The sequence below is a fragment of the Cygnus atratus genome, chromosome 19 (assembly GCF_013377495.2).
Source record: "Cygnus atratus isolate AKBS03 ecotype Queensland, Australia chromosome 19, CAtr_DNAZoo_HiC_assembly, whole genome shotgun sequence".
Taxonomy (NCBI): domain Eukaryota; kingdom Metazoa; phylum Chordata; class Aves; order Anseriformes; family Anatidae; genus Cygnus; species Cygnus atratus.
The window spans coordinates 6,490,189-6,502,924 of NC_066380.1; the positions used below are offsets into that span (position 1 = coordinate 6,490,189).

Genomic DNA, 12,736 nt, shown 5'->3' on the forward strand with positions numbered 1-12,736 from the left:
TCCAAATTGAAACCAGAATCCAACAGCTCTATAGGCACCAAAGACTATGACTGAGCTAGAAAACAGCACTCCTCCATAAGTGAGCCAAGCAGCCATAACTCTGGGCTGAGTTTAAATAGAGCTCTTAAGCCCACAGATGTGGGGAGAGGCATCAGGTGAAGCTGGTCAGGGCCATTAAGGCTTATTAGCACAGCTGTTATACTATGAGATATTATTGCAGTGATGTAGTTGGGTAGCTCTTTTCTCTGTATTGAATTTGGACCTGTGTGGGTGAATTTCAGGCTATGCCAACGTCTAAGAAAAGAACAATTTTCTTCTCATAGTTCTTCAGATAAAGCTTCAAAGATCCTTTGGTGTGAAGTACTCTGAATGTTAGCTCTGACCCAGGGAAGAAGGTGATGTTATTCTTTAAGTCTCTGATGTTCTTTGCTCTTTTTGCGGTGACCTCTAGCAAAGAGTAGCTATCAACTTCTGAAGGAAAAGCAATGTTCTTTTTTTAGAGTCCTTCAACGTAAGTGATCAGAATACCTTGGAGCATCTGCTCAAAGACATTTGTCCACAGCATCAATTGAGTTTCTTAAGCTTGTTTCTTGAGATTTGCTGAGAGGAAAAAATAGCATCAACAGCCCCCAAAACAACCCACGTATGGCCTACAATAACGTTACCTATACAGATGGAGCAGATCTGTTCTCTTCCCTTCCTTCAGCTGTCTTACCTGCATACTGATGATCTTCTTGAAGCATTTTCCTTGGGCATCTTCCATGACACAATGAGGCAAATTCACGATCAAGCGTGGCTGTTCCAGTTTCTCTGTTCACCCTGGTAGGTATTTCTGTACAGATTAAATTTGACGGACATCTGTGAAATTTAGCTCAGAAGCCTTATGAATAAAAAGTTACTGTTTAAAACAAAACATACAGCTCAAAATCTGTTGCAGTTTTTTGTTATTCCTTTCCCCCACCACCCCCAGCTGTCTCTAAGCTGCAAACAGGAGTACTGGGTAGCACGAACTGAGAGGTGTTTGAAATGCAGCATTCTCCTGAGTCACTGCTAGCCATCAGTTTCTTTTCTGAATGCTTGTTTTCACTGCTACGGCTTCAAATCAAATATGGCCTCACCTCATATTTTTATAAGAAAGCAACCCTTTGAAAAGCCTAAAATCAGTTTCTCTTTATTGCAGATGAGTGACTTTTTAAAAATGAAAATCTAAGTGCGTGAAATGAATCACTTGTTTGCGGTTGTGTAAAGCAAGGACAGGAGCAACAGTAATACCTACTCTGTTGCAGCAGTAAACAGAAATCTATGTTTTTCATCCATGTTTCAATGAGGATCAAGTAGCAGAAATGCACAAGTGTTTTTATAAGTCTCTAGTTGAATCGTATCAAGTATTTTGTGTATTCTGGCAATTCCACAAGTGCCATCCTGACACAACCCCTTCCCCATCCCCAGTGCGCATTGACCAACTGCACACCTTTATCACCTGTGAGACCAAACTGTACAGGTGCAGGAACCAAACCATACGCACGTACTGACCAAATCGTGACAGGACACTGACTGCACAGTGCATACACAGTGACTAAACTAAACAGAGATAGCGGCTGAGCCGGACAGGCCCACGGGCAGGTACCTGATGCACCACACAGGTGCCCAGCTGAACCATACCAGGGCACCACACAGCCCCGAGCCCTTCTTCCACTCCTCCCCGCGGCACTTTCGGCCGTGACCCGGAGCCTGCCAAGGGTGGACGACGACGGTGGGCGGGTGAACGACACCGGGGGGGGGGGTCTTTGCCACCGGGCGGACCCCTGAGGTAGCGAACTACAACTCCCAGGCTCCGGCGCGGCTCCTGTCGCCCTTAAGGCCCCCTGGCGGCGGCTCAGAGCTCCATGCAGGCGCGGCGGGGCTGAGCCGAGCCGAGCCCGGGCAGCGTCGAGCGGGGCGAGGGCTGGTGCCGGTGCCCAGCGGCCGGTCGGTGAGGGCCGGGCTTGAGCCGCCGGTGAAGGCGAGAGGAGAGGAGAGGAGGCGGAGGCGGCAACAGCAGCGGTGCGAGCTCGGGGGGTGCCGGTGCCACGCCGCAGCCATGGGGAACCGCGGGATGGAGGACCTCATCCCGCTGGTCAACCGGCTGCAGGACGCCTTCGCCGCCATCGGGCAGAACGCCAACCTCGACCTGCCGCAGATCGCCGTGGTGGGGGGGCAGAGCGCCGGCAAGAGCTCGGTGCTGGAGAATTTCGTCGGGAGGTGAGGTGGTGGTGGGGGGGTCCCTGGGGGGGAGCGTCCCGGGCTACGGGGGGGAGAGGGCAGAGCCGCGGGGCTCGTGAGGAGAAAGGGTGCGGGGGGGAAGCAGAGAGGCTGGGGGGCTTGCAGGGGGTCGCAGAGGCCGTGAGGGGATACGGGGGGATAGAAGAGCTGAGGGGGCTGCAGGGGGCAGCGCCTTGGGGCGCACGGGCGGTGCGATGCAATGCACGGGCAGCGCAGTGCTGGGGGGAGCTGCGTGTGAGCAGCGCTGCAGAGCGCCGGGGTACTGCGGTGCGAGGTGTGGGGGGGTTATCCCCTCTGTGGGGGCCCCCCTGAGCCGGCAGGAGCATCCCCCCCACCTCCGAGTGGGGTTCGGGGTCCCCCCCGTGTGGTTGCAATTAGGGGCTGGGGCTGCTCCGGCTGAACCCTCAGCCCTGCTTCCCATCCTGCTGGGTGCCATGTCAGGGAGGCCGGGGGGATCCAGGGTTATCTCTCTCCCCTGCCCTCGGATTGCTGGTGCTACCATTTTGTGGCAGGCAATGTAGCGGTGCCTTCCCTTCGTGTGACCTTCGCGTTCATGATCCGCAGCCCGTTTGCTGCTCCGTGTAGATGCACAGCACCTGGGGAGGGGGTTGTTCTGCAGCTCGTGTCTGGCCTCGTTAATTAATTGCGTTCAGCGGCACACAGGTCTGGTTATCAAGGTATTTTTTCATGCTGTGAGCAGCGTGTGGGTTGCTGTTGCCTAGTCTGAAAAGCAGCAAGCACTGTGATACCTGGTCAGGTGCTTGCGTGGGCTTTTCTTTTTCAGAAAACTGCATTTATGACAACATCTCGGGGATGTCGTTCCCTCACCCCCCATTTGTTTTTCCTCTGATGTAATCTGTGCAATACAGAATGGCCTGTAATGGTTTCCTACTGCTGGCAGGGTCTGCAGCGTGTATGGATGGCTTGTTTGGCTGTGAGCACCCCAAATTCTGGACCTCTGCCTTGAGCAGTGAGCGAAGTGCGTGCTGTGTGCTCTGGGGAGAAGGTCCGGGATTGTATCTGGTTCAAAGAAAGCACCACTGGAGTAAGACTTCTTAAAAAATACAGGTATACGTCTAGAGGATTTAGAATCCTTTCTAGCCAACTTCCAACAGTCCATGCAATATCCCCCAGGCATCCCAGGATTCACGCCAAGGGAAGGACACTGCATGAACACATTTTACTGAGCCTCTGGTCATCAGCCACGACCCACTTTTTTTATCCATAGACCCAGAAAATAATGTTTCCCATGACCAAAGTGAAAGACTTGCAGTGCCATAGCTTACTAAGAAGGGGAAAAGAAGTCCCCTGGAATATGTAAGCAAAACATTCACCTGTTGGCTCAGCTGTTTTCCAGCTTTCTAAGTGCTGGCAGCCTAACCTTGTAAATCCCTTTTGGAGGATCTGTGCAATCAGTGCTGCAGTGGCGTAATGTGTAATGTATGGCTGTTGGGCCAGTGCAGGGTTTGTCGAAGGATAGTTGGTGGATCGGGGTATACTGCCCCTTTTTCCCCCTCTGAGCAAACACAAGGGGATATCTTAACCCTTGGTGCATCTCCACTGGTACCAGTTGAGAACTGGGGAATCTGTCTGCCTGTTGGAGATCAAACAAGTTCAATTGTTTTCTTCTTTTCTGCCTTTTTGGATAATTCCTGGGAGAACTTGTGACCTCACTGTGCACCATCAGTTGTCTCTGCAGCAGTGTGCATGGTGCTGTGGTTTTTAGGAAATGAAATAATGGTGGGTCCCCTGAGCAGGAGCTGAGAGGCCTGAGTGAAGCTGTCTGTAGAAAAGCAGTTAGAGGAAATAACTGGAGTGGAAATGGAAAACGTGTCAAAGGGAAGAAGTCTTTCTCCATTTGATACCCTTGAGAGCCGTCTAGTTTAGAGACTAGTAACACGAGCCTTCCTTCCACAGAACGAATGCGTGTATGCTGCAGAACCCAATCTTGTTAAAATAATGTTGGGGCCCTGCTGTAGTGTATTGCCTCATCTTTTTGTGTAGGTATTGAAAATCATGATAAGAAGCTATGAAATAGTATCTAGAATAAACATGGCTCCTCCATGTAATCATCGTAGGGTCTATTTTCTTGGCTGAGTAGGCATAAGGCAAACTGTGTAGCTCCACTGTGACCGAATACAGTTACGGCTGCAGTGTGGACATGGCATATGTCGCTGCTCCAGCTGGATCCCGGGATGGTGGTGTGGCAGCTGCTCACCGCGCAGTGAATGCGGGTGCTGATGAGCTCGAGTGGATGGAAATTTGTGCGAGAACAAATGCTGATGCAGTCGTACTGACTGACGTGCTTGGTGCGGGCACTTCAGAGGGGCTGGAGGCCCTGCCAGGGCTGCTCGTACCTATGGGACTTGTTCCAAATTGTCACCAAGCCATGTTCACGTGGCAGGACAGCATGTTTATCCCCTGTGTCTGACCTAGCCTTTGGCTTTGCAGGGTTCAGCCTAGGGCTGCTGCTGGCATCTTGCAGTAGCACCAAGTCCCACGCACACTGTAAGCCTTGAAGCACAGAGGATTGCTGACTGCAATCAGTGTTTACTTGTGTATCTTACCAAACAAATATTTTTTTCCTCCTGAACGCAAAGGCTTCCTAGTTGCTGCTAATTACTCTTTCAGTGTCATTTATTCTGTTGTTAACAGATTATCCAACAGTGCAGAGCCTGTATTTATAAGACCAGATGTCGATGAGGCAGCTATGTGTGCTTTTGCTGCCGAGGACTCAGCATGGTGACTAGGATGCCGGCTGATGGTGTTAAAATCACTGAAGAGACAAGAGAAGCTGTGTTGAAACCAGACAGGTGACACATCTCTTCATAGACTAGTTTATCCTGGGCCTCAGAACTGGAAGGAAGGTTAATCTGGTCAGCTCTAGGCATTTCCTGCTGCTGTGGTTATGGGCTCACAGGCTAATTCGGCTTGGAAGGGACCTCAGGGGGTCATTTAGTCCACACTTAAGGTGTTGCTACCTCCCTGCTGCCACCTTTCTTACATTAGGTGGTCTTAAAGCTGGTACTACTACCAGCAAAATTGGTTTAATTAAAAAAGAACTAGTCATATTTGCTAGTATGACTTGAGACAAAAGGACTGAGAAGGAGGGAAATATAAGACAGCTCATAAAGCTGTTTGTAAGATCATCCATGTTCGTGCTACTGTTATTTTGCTATGTGAAAATAAATCATGACTAGGAGCCTTTTTAAAACCCTGAGATGTCAAACCACTGTTACAGAAATCTTTGGATTTGTGGAAGTATTACTGTTATCTGTGCTTTACAAATGGGAAGAACTGAAAGCACTGGACTGTGTTCAGATGGCTGCATAAATGTCTGTGCCTTGTGTTCTCGTCGGCTGATCCAAGGCAGCGTGCTGCTCAGCACCGTTAGGACAGCTGCATTGCTCTTCATGGAGAAAACAAGGCACCTCTGACTCCTAGAGAACAGATGGCCTAAGGGGGCTGCTGAGAAGGGGATGACTAAGAGCTGGGAACAGTAGGTGGAAGGACTTGAATGGAGGTGAAACCATCGTGCTTCTGATCAAGGGAGCTAAGCCGTGCCGAAACTGCAGGAACTGAATTGGTGTTTATTTGATCCCAGACTTGAGCGCTAGCCTCAAAAGCATCCTCCTCTCTTGTGAACTGCTATATTCCAAACCAAATAGATATACTTAGCAGGCTGTCACCAGGCTCTGATGGTACATGCTGAATTAGCTGATGTTTGTAAATTGCCTAGAAGGAAACTGGAGGCAGGTATGGACACAAAACTCAGTTGTGTTGAGCTAGCCCCATCTCTCCTAGCAAACAGATTTCAGCAATAAAATGGCGTTCTGTAGTACGCACTGACATGGGTAAAAGAGCAGGGGAAATGCAGCACTGCAATGTCTGTGGAAGTAGTAAGGATAAATACCTATTAAGGTTGGTACTTGTGCTACAGTGGCTGCTTTGACAAAACAAGACAGGGCAAGGCAACGTGCTACAACTGTCTTTGTTTTGCTGTGTCACATAATGAAAATACAAAGCTAGATCATGAAGCCACAGATTTTAGTTTGGCTTCTGGTTTAATTTTGAGGAACAGCTTAGTATCTTCATGTTTCAACCCTCCTCAGCCATGTAGAGAAATACTTCCACTCAAATGATATGATGAGGGCATGCATTCTTTGATAACATGTACTTGGCTTTGCTGTGGGAAGCTTCTTGAACAAAATACCTTCAGAGGTCAACAACAGTATTTAACAACTACCCAGAAGTGAAAGATCCTACGGGGATGCCTACAGAGATGCAGATACCTGGCCAGTCCAGGTACTGCAGGAAACCAGTTTTGTCAATAATCCTGAAGCTTTTAATTTGCTCAGTCTTCTCCTGCAGTACTTGCTTTGTGAGCTTGAGTGTTGTGTAAGAGAACTGAGGGATTTAATCTAAAAATCATAGCTTTGTTGCATATAGATCAAGGATGTCTACTGTACTGGGTAGTGCTGAGCATCAATGCAGTACTTTAGCAGCAGATAATTTAAACAAGAAGATGCACTCACTGACTTAATCTTCTCTAGCCACAAAATGGGCCCTTAAATGTCTTTTTCTGTTCTGCTTTGAGATACATTTACATGCCCAGAGTGCTGGTAGAGAGACTCACCCAACAATTAAGGGTCTCTAATTATAAATACATCTATGAGCTGGCCAAATGCTGTTATATATTTGCAAGTTAAAGATACAGACAGTGCTTGGGAAATGACTTATTTGGGGTTGTAGAGGATGATCCAAGAGCCAGGAGTAGGGCCCTGCTGTTTAGGGACATGCATTGTGGCCAAATAATAATCCTTCAAATGGCAGCAAGCCTTTGGTCTTTAGTGAAGAAAATACCTCTCTTCATCCTGGATTAATTGGGGAAGGAAAAAAAGGTGTGGAACACTGGAGGAAATGAGTAGTGTTTCAATCAACCACAAGATAAATTATTTTAACTTAAGAAAAATCTACGTAGCTCCTAGCAAACGCTTGTGGGGGGAGGATAATTAGAAGGGCATGTATAATTAAGTTTAAACATAACATGAGTGGCTGTAGGAAGAAAAATAAAATGCATGAATGTCAGTGTTTGTAGGTGCAGCCGTGTCTGCCTGTGTTTATCCTCTGACTATTGTGTTAATCTTACAGGGGTTGGCTCAAGTGAATACGAGGCTAATGTATTTTCTGCTTCCTGCAGCAGCTAGATGTTCTCTGCAGATCTTGCTGTCTGACTGTATTCTTCAGCTTAACTCTTTAGTGATGATCTCATGCTTCTGGTAACTGCCACAAGCCTTAGATTCACTAGGAAAAGAGCTCCTTATGGCACGTCTTGGGTCATGCCAGAGTTTGCGCAAGGAAAGGAAACCAGCTGTGCTGCTGACTTGGGAGGTGATGCTCGGTATCGTGAGAGGTGGGGCTTGTGCGGACCTGCTGGTGTGTGAAAGTGACAGGTCGCCTTATTGCGGCTGGTGTTTGTCACCTGGGAGCTAGCAGGCTGGGAGGATGCCTTCTCTGCTAGGGTGGGCTTTTCCTTGTTACCATGATAACCTTCATGTTGGGAATCTTGTGGCATCCTGAGCATAATTAGTCCTTACTGTGCCTTGAAGTAGGTAAGAGGTGTTTTTGTGCTTGCTCTATAAACAGTATGCTGTGGCACAGGGCTGTTAAGGGTCTGCAAAACCAGTGGGGGAAAGAAGGCAGAAGCTCCCAAAAGCACTCCTATATGCTAAAGCTGTTATTCTTTTCCAAAACTTGACATGCTTAAACTTTTCACACAGTTTAAAAAAAAAAAAAAAGAACCCCAAACACTATGACGACAAGCTTCTATTTTTAAAGACTACTGATTGTTTTCAGAAGCCATAGTTCAATACCTAGCTGGGGATGCCACGTGAAGTCCTTGAACCCACCTTCCCCAGATGCTGTGAGTAGGCAGAACTCCGCCAGGCTGAAATAGAAGGTGTGGGAGTCTGTCTGAGGCGCCTCACGTCTGAGGCAGCCTCTGAAAATGTTATTCTAAGGCAGGAAGCTGGTCCCCTTCCTGATCGGGTGAATTCCCGAACGTTCCTGCTTCATACTTCAAGTTTGAGCCTGGCAGTCCAAGTGTGAGTAAAAATTCTGGAGGGAGGATTTCTTAGGACCTGTAAGAAAACCCCTTTTTGAGGGGAAACAGAAGTTGATAACTTTAAGTTAATCAAGGAAACGTAGCTCTTGCTGTTTACTAGCTGCAGGCATGAGACTTGTTATTGAGCAGCAAGTTTGTTAGACAGATGCAAACCCGTGAGTGCTCCACCCGCGTGAGCCAATACTCGGATTTCTGTTTTCGGCAGCGCATCTGAGTGGCAAAACCAGAAGTCTGACTGAAGGGTGGCAGGCGGTCACCTAGAAGCACATGGTGATCGGCCTATATGCCCAACGCAAAACTGGTTTTGAGGTGGCAGCATCTGTGAAAAGGAACTTACTGGCAGTATGAACAGCAACCCTTTTTTCTTAATATGCCACTAAAAAAAACCTTTGGGTGTAATACTTTCCTTCTTGGACTCTCAAATGTGTAACCATATGAGTCAGAGCACTGCTGGCTGGGAGGAGAGCTAAAACTAAATCTGCCAAAATAAAAAATCCTGTCATGCATGGTGGGGAAATAGCCCACTGGTGGGCTCGTTTCTCACTGCACCTGAACCGAATTTTTCCCGATTTCAGACCTGGTTTTGCACATCCTGACTGAGCAGGGCAGCTAAAGGCACGCCGCCTGACAGGCAGGCCTGGCTGGCTGCGGGGTCAGAGTCCTGCTCTCAGCTCCGAGCTGAGGTTCTCGTGTGGTTCACTTATTGCACCTTCCTGCAGGAAGGTGAGGCTGTAGGTCTCTGCCATGTCATGTATGCTTATTGTTAACAGACGCTTGAAATGACACTAGAAAAGGTCAACCACAAGAAATAAAGAGCTGTTTTTCTTAACAGTAAATGGAAGCTCTGCAGGGGTGATGCAGCGATACCTGCCTGAGCCCTCTGGAAGAACTGCCATCCATACAGTGGTGCTGCTGTGCCAGGGGCCTTAGCTGTTCCTGCAGCCTCGCTTGCCAACTGGTATTGAACCACAGGTTGCTTAGATTCGGGAAACTGGGACTGGTGCTGCTGGCAGAGACCACTTACTGGGTGTGAGGAGCTGGGGATTTCTTGGAAAGCGCTGGGGAACAAGAGGCTGCTCTAGATGGGGTGGTAGCACTCAAGTTTTTGAGTGTAGACTGAGATGCATGGAGAGAGCTGCGTAGGTTGTGAACTTCTTGGAGCTGCTGTTTGCACACCTGCTGCAGCATGGACCTTAGCTCCTTTTGTGTAATTTCCTGCCCACTGACCTGAACCGAACCCAGCCGCCTGTCTGGGTAGGGCAGGGATGGGTCTTGAGCATGGGCTTTGGAGAGGAATGAGCCCAGGGCTTTGTGCCTGGTGCGTTTAAGCTCACAGGTGGCTGCTCAGGCCCCTAGCAGGTTAGTCTGCAAGCAAGCCTCATTCTGAAAAGCTCCAAAATGCTGTTTGTCTTTATTTACGTTTATGGTCCTTCTAAAGCATGGGTCATGCTCACTTTGTGTGACCTGATGGTGTTTAGTCATGAAAATTGGGTGTCTTACTCAGGACTAGCTGCTATAAATACTGGGGTGGCTGTGAAGAGAGGGCTGAGACAACACTTCGGTGTTTACTGAGGAGCGGGTGAGAGCGTGCATCGAAACATCGTGACTGGCAGCCCAGAGCACAACTTCATGTTAGATAATTAAGCAGTTATGCCAGGTGACTCATTTATACTTTGTACTTGTGTCCAAACTTTGTTGTCAAAGTCCTGTTAGTGAATGCTTTATCAAAAATCAAATCTAAAGCAGCCCAGTAATTTCCTTAGGCTCTTGTATAGATGCATGAAAGCAACAATTAAGTTGCTGATGGTTGTTTCCTGCATGACCTTCAGGCTTGTCACAGCTCCTGGGCTGGTGTTGACTATAACAGATAACTGCTTTTCTTCCCTTCAAGACACGATACAGGAAGAAGGAGCCCTGAGCCTGAAATCTAACAGCGTCTCAGATCTCTGCAGTGTTTGATGCTCTCGACAGCCCTGGTAGAAGCAGCCAGGACCAAATGGAAGCGAGGTGGTGTTTCGGAGCCTGCTCGGTCGCTTCTTGCAGTTCAGCACAGCAGGCTTTGGGAGGCCTGTTGGAAGCAGGCTTTTTGCAAGCTTCTCCAACTGTCTTGCTGACTGCAAGCAAACTTGCCAACTTCTGCCACTTTTCTGCAAATCTTGTGACTTGTGTGGTTTTCCTCAGAGGCCTGGACGCAGCGGTTAGGCTAACAGAAGAGCAGTGCAGATTTTTGTATTGAAAACATCCGTTTCTAACAGGGATGCTTGGGGGAATCTTTCTTTAAAGGTTACTGCTTCCCTAAGTGTTCCAGGAGAAGCATAAAGAATTCCAAAGCTTCTGTAAGGGCTGCATTGTAAAATGTTGGCCTTCCCCTTCTAAAAATCAGGGCTTATGTCCCCAATACTATAAGCTCTGTTAAAATACTTGTACTGCAGCCATAATGAAAAAAAATTATATGAAATGAGGTTTGGAATAAACCCAGTTCCTTAGAGTTCCTTACTTGTGACTGAAACAGGAATTGAACTCAAGTCTCTGGGGGTGAAAATAGTATTTTAATAATTTATTGCCTCAACGGTCCCCTTTAACACTCCCTTTCCTGTTTCTTATGGCTCTAGGTTGTGTTTTTGCAGCTGTGTTGAAGGGTGAAGAGTTAATGCTTCCATACCAAAGAGGAGAATTGCGGGGATCCTGTCTTACTATGCTAGGACTCGCTTTTTGTATGTGAAGCAGTTTTGATGTAAGAATGGCCAGCATTGCATTGGGATGCCTGAGAAAGGCCACGGCAGACTTTAAACTGATACTGCAGTAGGGTTTGGCTGCAGAGCCAGACGATGTTGCTGTAATGCTGTATGAAGGCTGAGCATAAACTGCGGCCATATTTCAGAGCAGTTTTTCATCTGCATTTAAACCCTTTCTGAAAGCATCACAAGGCAGAAGTCTACAGAGATGCTGAGTAGCTGATTCTCAACATCTGCAGGCATTTTTACAGCAGAGCAAACTTACCCTGGAGAGCATTAGGAGAAACCTCTTTTTTTTTTTTTTGAGATAGACGATCCAGGGCTGGGGGAGACTACGCTGAATTTCTTAGCACAAGGAAGAGATACCTAAAGGCAAAAGCCTTTGAACAAGTCTCTGCTCAGCTCCTCTTCTTTGCATTCCTGTTACTTTTACATGTGTAAAGGCAGAGTAAATTCTGAAGGATCTGGCTCAGGGCTCTGAGAACAAATTAGCAGGCCATTTCAGCTCTGAGAGCTCTTCCTCATCTGGGTAATTACAAACTTCTATGAGCAGAGGCTTATAATGATAATAACTGTCCATTTGCCACCTGCCTGCCGGCACAGGAATGATTCTCTGTCAGCAGGGGAATACACCTGGTGACCTTTTTAGTTCAGAATTAAGCCAGTAGAAGGCAAAGCTCAAACTCTGACAGTTGTTATGATGATTTTTGTTTCCACTATCTTGTTTGTGACTTATTCTGATTGTACACCCTTCTGAGTGGGGAGGGGGCCCATTGTTTCTAATACACGTTAGGTTTTTCTCTCTCTGGCTGCTGTGATCTCTTGAGTAATCTCTGGATATTTCTTAAGCTGATTGTGCTTTTACTTTTAATAGAAGCTTCTCTATGAATAGCTGGGAATTGCCTGAGCATGGTGATGGCTTTGAGAGGAGATCTGTTGCAGCAGGGTTATAGCTGGAGGCAAGGAGGGGATTGGAACACACCAAAATGCAGAATGACCTCCAGGGATCGGTGCACAACATGTGTCACACTACAGAGCTGATGCTGCAGCTCTAGTGCTGGCACTTGGGGCACCTCTTTGCATCAGCACACCTCTCGGATGGGACCCCTGCAACATATTTCTTCTGTTGGGGCTCTGCTGCTTTGGTTTGATGTTCAGGTTCCTAGGGATTGCTCTGTGTGTGCCTGTTTGTACATGATGTATTTGTTATGCCAGGGCTGTAAAATACCTGGCGCTCCAGACTCTTTTTAGAGAAAGAGGTTATTTGTCTATAAAAACTCATTCAGGAAACTGAAAGAATGATATTTAAAGAATGCTTAGAGCAAAAGAACAAGTGAAGACCTGCATTACCATGGTATTTTACCATCTTCTGTTTGAACACCTTTGACCTTGAACTGGACAGGCAAAAGCAAATGGTATTAGTAATCGGTGTGTTGGTTTGAAGGGGTGGGGGGGGAAGATACCAGGGGAAGGGATTTAGATAAACACTTTCTCTGTGGAAAATGGAGAAAGGAATGGAAGACCAGAGGACTCTGGTCTGTTTGTCCTGGTCATCATACCACATTTTCACTCTAGGTTCAGAGTGTCTGTTAACATGCAACACCAATTTTGACCT

The 12,736-nt window shown here is 47.5% G+C and overlaps 1 protein-coding gene across 1 annotated transcript in view; it reads left to right on the forward strand.

Annotated features, from left to right (window-relative positions):
- Positions 1-1,921: 1,921 nt before the first annotated feature.
- The window catches only part of DNM1 (dynamin 1), a 68,137-nt gene continuing 57,322 nt past the window's right edge, over positions 1,922-12,736 (forward strand). Inside the window, exon 1 of the mRNA XM_035555335.2 lies at positions 1,922-2,241. Within this exon, the coding sequence (XP_035411228.1) occupies positions 2,081-2,241 (161 nt within the window). The 5' untranslated portion in view covers positions 1,922-2,080. The remainder of the gene's footprint in view (positions 2,242-12,736) is intronic.